Source organism: Xyrauchen texanus, chromosome 27 (genome assembly GCF_025860055.1).
Source record: "Xyrauchen texanus isolate HMW12.3.18 chromosome 27, RBS_HiC_50CHRs, whole genome shotgun sequence".
Lineage (NCBI taxonomy): Eukaryota > Metazoa > Chordata > Actinopteri > Cypriniformes > Catostomidae > Xyrauchen > Xyrauchen texanus.
The window spans coordinates 16,254,992-16,260,268 of NC_068302.1; the positions used below are offsets into that span (position 1 = coordinate 16,254,992).

The 5,277-nt window shown below is 35.2% G+C and overlaps 1 protein-coding gene across 1 annotated transcript; it reads left to right on the plus strand.

The window, feature by feature from the left end:
* The first annotated feature begins 1,540 nt into the window (after positions 1-1,540).
* Positions 1,541-4,140, plus strand: LOC127620562 (uncharacterized). Its single transcript, XM_052093714.1, has 2 exons — positions 1,541-1,685; positions 3,052-4,140. Exon 2 carries the CDS (start codon positions 3,063-3,065, stop codon positions 3,591-3,593), a length of 531 nt encoding a protein of 176 aa, XP_051949674.1. The 5' UTR covers positions 1,541-1,685; positions 3,052-3,062; the 3' UTR covers positions 3,594-4,140.
* Positions 4,141-5,277: the final 1,137 nt, after the last annotated feature.

Below are 5,277 nucleotides of genomic sequence, written 5' to 3' on the forward strand. Positions count from 1 at the left end.
CTGCATACCCTCCTCCTCGCCAGCTCCACTTGTCTAGATCTGCTACATGGGGATTATATTTATTTATATTTGTGCAGCAGCAGTATATCTATAACTCAGTATAACTCAGTTTGTTGGTGTATTTTTTACCAATAGCAAGTCTCTGTACTTGCAGCAGAAGCGTAGCAGATCTAGTCTGCCAAAATCAATATTATATCAGTAGGGTTGGGAGGGGTACTTTTGTTTTCCTCTACAGATTACAGAATACATGCTGTAAAATGTAATTTGTAACGTATTCCATTAGATTACTCAAGGTCAGTAATGTATTTTAAATACTTTGGATTACTTCTTCTGCACTGGTAGATTTTTTTCACTTGTTTTGTCTATAAAAACTCTGCCAGTACAGTAAGACAAAATACACATGTTAAAAATACATTCTCTGAAAAACCTAAATATCTTATGCAGTGTTGTTTCTAAAATAAGATAAATCAAATTTACAAAAACAAAAGTTCTATATTTTAACAGGAAAGCAATACAAAAATTATTATCAAGAATATGATTTGTGCCCTTATATCAAAGGTCTTACTAGAAAAAAGAAATTATGATAAAAAAATATGATAGTGTCTGTAACATGTGCATGTAAAATGGCTAGAAATAGCATTTTAGCTTAGCATAAAGCTGACAATTTACACAAGGTTTATTTCTTTTTCTTCTGCTCCAAACTCTGTCTGCTCGTATGAATGTAACACATCGTAAGAAAGTGTTTCACCACTGTTCAAATGCACTTTGGATCACATCATTTATATATATAAATGTTTCCACCTGAAAGGACTAAATATTAAATGAAACAAATGATTATACAATGCAAAGGAGTTTCTTTCGTAATCAAAATACTTTTTGAATTTGACTGTATTCTAATTACCAATTATTTAAATTGTAACTGTAGTGGAATACAGTAGCTTATATTTTGTATTTTAAAAACGCCATCCCGTTACATGTATTGCGCTACTCCCCAACACAGCCTATCAATATGTCATAACAGCATTAACATGCTAAATCATTCTGAGAGTTGTGGTGACTGAACTCTAGAGTGTGATACAAATCCAGAGCAGACTTGTGCTAAAATGAAGGGGTTCATGACAGTTTAAGTTTGTAGCATCGCTATTTATAGTTAACTATTCCTTTGTGTAGCTGGTAGTAATGTACATTCCTGGTGTGTATATGTATATATATCTGAATATGTCCATTATTTCTTAGCTGCACAGTCTGCCAACACAACAAAATCATTGCTTAAATCTCAAAACTACTTCAGTCTTTCACTTGATTGACTATAAATCCTCTCATCGATTACCTAACCACAATCTTTAAGATCATGGAGAGACACTGTAAGTCCCACAATGACATTATGTCATATGCAATGACCCCAAAGCCTAAACACGTATGTCCTGGTAAATCCATAGACTCTCTTAATCCTGTTGATGGATTAGATCAATGCTCTGATCCTATGTCAGTGAGAAAAACGTAGGTTTATTCCACTCAACCAATCACAGAATGAGAGAGATCAGGAGCAGCCAGTTAATGTCTCCGTATACGTGCTCATGTTTGAGTTTTGTCTCATACTGTCCTCCATTCAAGCACAGCAGGCTAGACAGGAGGACAAAACCTGGACATCTGAACCTTAGAAGATTTTCCTATAGACACTCAATGTAAGTTAATCCATCCTCTTTTGGAGTGTTCGTTCTTCTAAAGATGCTCAAATGTATTTTCACCATATTTAATAAGTTAAAACATAACTACTCAATTTGTTTTCAGGTCACTTTATTTTAAAGTGTTTATTCTACTGTGTATTTAAAAAAAGTACTGAGTTAAACAAATAAATGTTGGTTACCACAAAAAAACGGATTTCATTTTGCTACTCATTTGTTATTAAATTATTATTTAAAAGTTGTTGCAGTAAGGCACTTACAATAGAAGTGAATGTGGCCAGTCCATAAAAAATGTATATAAAATATTAAAAATATTAAATAAAATTGCTTCCAATTTTACAACTTCGTTGTTATTAAAACAAAACCCTGTAATCTTGGTATTTGATGTACATTTCATACAGATTAGCTTCTTCACATCTTCTGGCTATGCTTTTGAAACAATGTGTATTAGCTTTAATCGACTGGCCCCATTCACTTCTATTGTAAGTGCATCATTTTAACTGTGATTAGGGACAAATAAATTTTTTTTTTTGTGGAAATCAACATTATGCCTCAAAAGCTGTTAAATGAGCTTAACTTGTATTGAACCCGGAAAATGCTTATATATAAGATTAATGCTAGTATATACACATAGAGAACAACACAGTGTTAAACTGAGCAGGGGCTAGAATTTTTTTAAGAGAGTTCATTTTAGCCAGACACTGAACTAAAACAGATTATGCCTCTATAACTGCCTTATCAGCGCACAGACTGTTGGCCTAGTTTGTGAAAAGATAATGCATTGCTCCTTTCAATGCCTAATTGTAGATAAAGTAACATACTGATATTAAATAATTAATAATGGAGGGATAGGTCTCACTGGATATTTTTAGACAGTAAAACAGAACCCATATAAAAAAAATCTGCAATAAAATACATTTGTCTAAATAAGATACAGGTCAGAGACTATATCTTAAATAATAATAATAAATGGTTTACAACTTTGGCCAATAGTTTTTCTCTTCTCTTATTCTCACTAAATTTGGTCAGATTTATTCTTTAAAAGACACACAAGAAAAAAAGTGCCAATGGGGTGAGGAAAAACTACTTGTATTTTCTTTCGGAATGTCGCCTCTTACACATATTTATCTTGTTTAAAGAATGTTTATAGATACTTCTACTGGGAAACAAGACAAAACTAATATTTTCTTTTCAATACACATCTTAGTAAATTAGACCTAAAAATCACAGATCTCTTGTGACAGATCAGACAAAGACTTATGTCTCAAGTACACATTCTGTCCCCATGAGATTATTTTATGTTATGTTGTACATTTGCACCATGCATATTCCTGGATTTAACCTCTGACCCGTCATGCTTTCACAGAATCTCCCAGCATGTTCTCAAAATGTAAAATCGTCTCGTTTACCTGCCTTTTGCTCCTGACAACGCTGTTTCCAGTGGTCTGGTCGCGTCGGGGCGGGGGCTTTGGCCGTGGCGGGGGCAACAGAAATGGAGGATGGGGTGGCTCCAATCGTGGAGGCTGGGGTGGAGGGGCTGGCCAGCCCTACCATGTTCCTCCCGTCCATACTGGAGGTTCCTCTGGATCTAGTGCTGGGAGGGTAGCAGGGGCCGCAGCTGCTGGAGCTCTGGGAGGCATGCTGATAGGTCAAGGCTTGAGCTCTATGGCCCGACCTGGATATGGGTACGGAGGATACGGAGGATATGGACATGGGTATGGGCATGGCTACCCCAGGTATGGAGCAGGACATGGGGGTGGGTATTCAGGAGATCTCAATGCAGGGGAGTTCCGAAATGAGACCGATATGGAATATTACATGGGAGCGGCGTCAGTTGGACCCATTTACAGTTGTGTTACAGTCCTGGGACCTGTGATGACATTCTTACTTGGGCAATATCTGTCATAGGGGTGCTTTGGCACAGGGCTTTGAACCTGCTCTTACCTGGACACTTCTATTTTTTCTATCAATATCTGGCAGATGCCGTATTAAATTATGGGCTAAATGTAAATAAAAAGCACAATTAGAAGTCATTTCATAGGGTATTCATTTTGCTCTGTATATGATCTCTCCCCTAAAGATTTCTGTAAAATTGACAACACAAAAACAGGGTTACATTTACATTTGTTTGATTGGCAAACAAGGCTTATGGTAAAATCACATTAAACTATCATGAGCGTTGAGGACAAATCTTGTTAAACAGCTCAAATGCTCTCTACCTCACATTACCCAGGCTCTTTAACAAGCACCCGAATCTGTTAAGATCTCATTGCTTTTGCTTTTACAACCTCTTTAGATGTGTTAATCAGTATGCATGTTTATTTTTGTACTGCTAGAATAATTTGATATTCTATCATAATCACTTGACTTTGTAATTTTCAAATCCAGGTCAGTAATACTGTCTATTGTCTGTGTAAACAACAGTAGTAAACAAGGCAGACAAAGTCTAACTAGCAGTAAATTCTAAAATATTAATAAGAGAAAATGTGGTTTGTTTTAGATTCAATTAAAATTCAATTAGAGTCAAAATTCCAAGCTCCCAGAATGTTTACGTATATGTATAGATATGATAATATTTGATGGATAACACTGGACTAATCAGACCTGTGAATTATACTGACTGCTGTAATGGATGGGATTATTTCTAGGATGACAGTCACAGTGTTATGTAAAGCACTTCACAGATGGCAAATATATCCATATAGAGCACTGAATCACAGAAGGTACAGTACCTATTAGATGCATTGATCACTCTTACTGAGCTCATCTGCCAGCTTCCCTGTCTGTAAACTAAAGGAAAGTGATATGGAGAAAGTGAAACAGATCTAGACGTCGCAGTCTAGTCCTCATAAGAAAACAACAGATGGCAAAGCAATCTTGGAATATTCTGGGTTCAATACAAGTTAAGCTCAATTGACAGCATTTGTGGCATAATGCTGATTACCACAAAAACAATTTTGACTCATCAAGGTTACAGTGGAAGTCAATGTGGCTTGTACTTTTATAAAAACACTTCCATTAATTCTTCTGTTAAAACTCATGTAGTATTTGAGCTGTAAAGTTGTTTAATTTGTAATTTTTACACTCGTTTTAGGGTTTATTGACATTATGTCACCACGGCAATGAAGTTTTAAAATAGGCAATAACTTCACACAGAAAAGGTAAGTAATCATCTTAACACACATATTGTATATGTCTTGTGGCTATACTTTTGAAATAGTGAGTATTTTAATGTTTACAGATTTTTTAAAAGGAGAGGCCAGTCAAATGTATTTATTTTTTGTGGTAAGCAACATTATGCCACAAATGCTGTTGATAAAGCTTAACTTGCACTGAACTGGGAATTTTCCTTTAATGCACATATTGAAACAGTTGAGAGACATATTAGAATCGGAAGCACATGGTGTTGGTTGCCAGATATTGAGATTACAACTGGTAATAACTTCACACTGTATATACAGTTTAAATGGAAACCTGCACATCAAATATTTCGGCAGCCTTTAGAAACAGCGTGAATCTTATGAAGAAGAGAATGAAAATTAGATTTTTAATTTAATAAAAAAAATGTTTTTTTTTTCTTTTCTTTTGATTT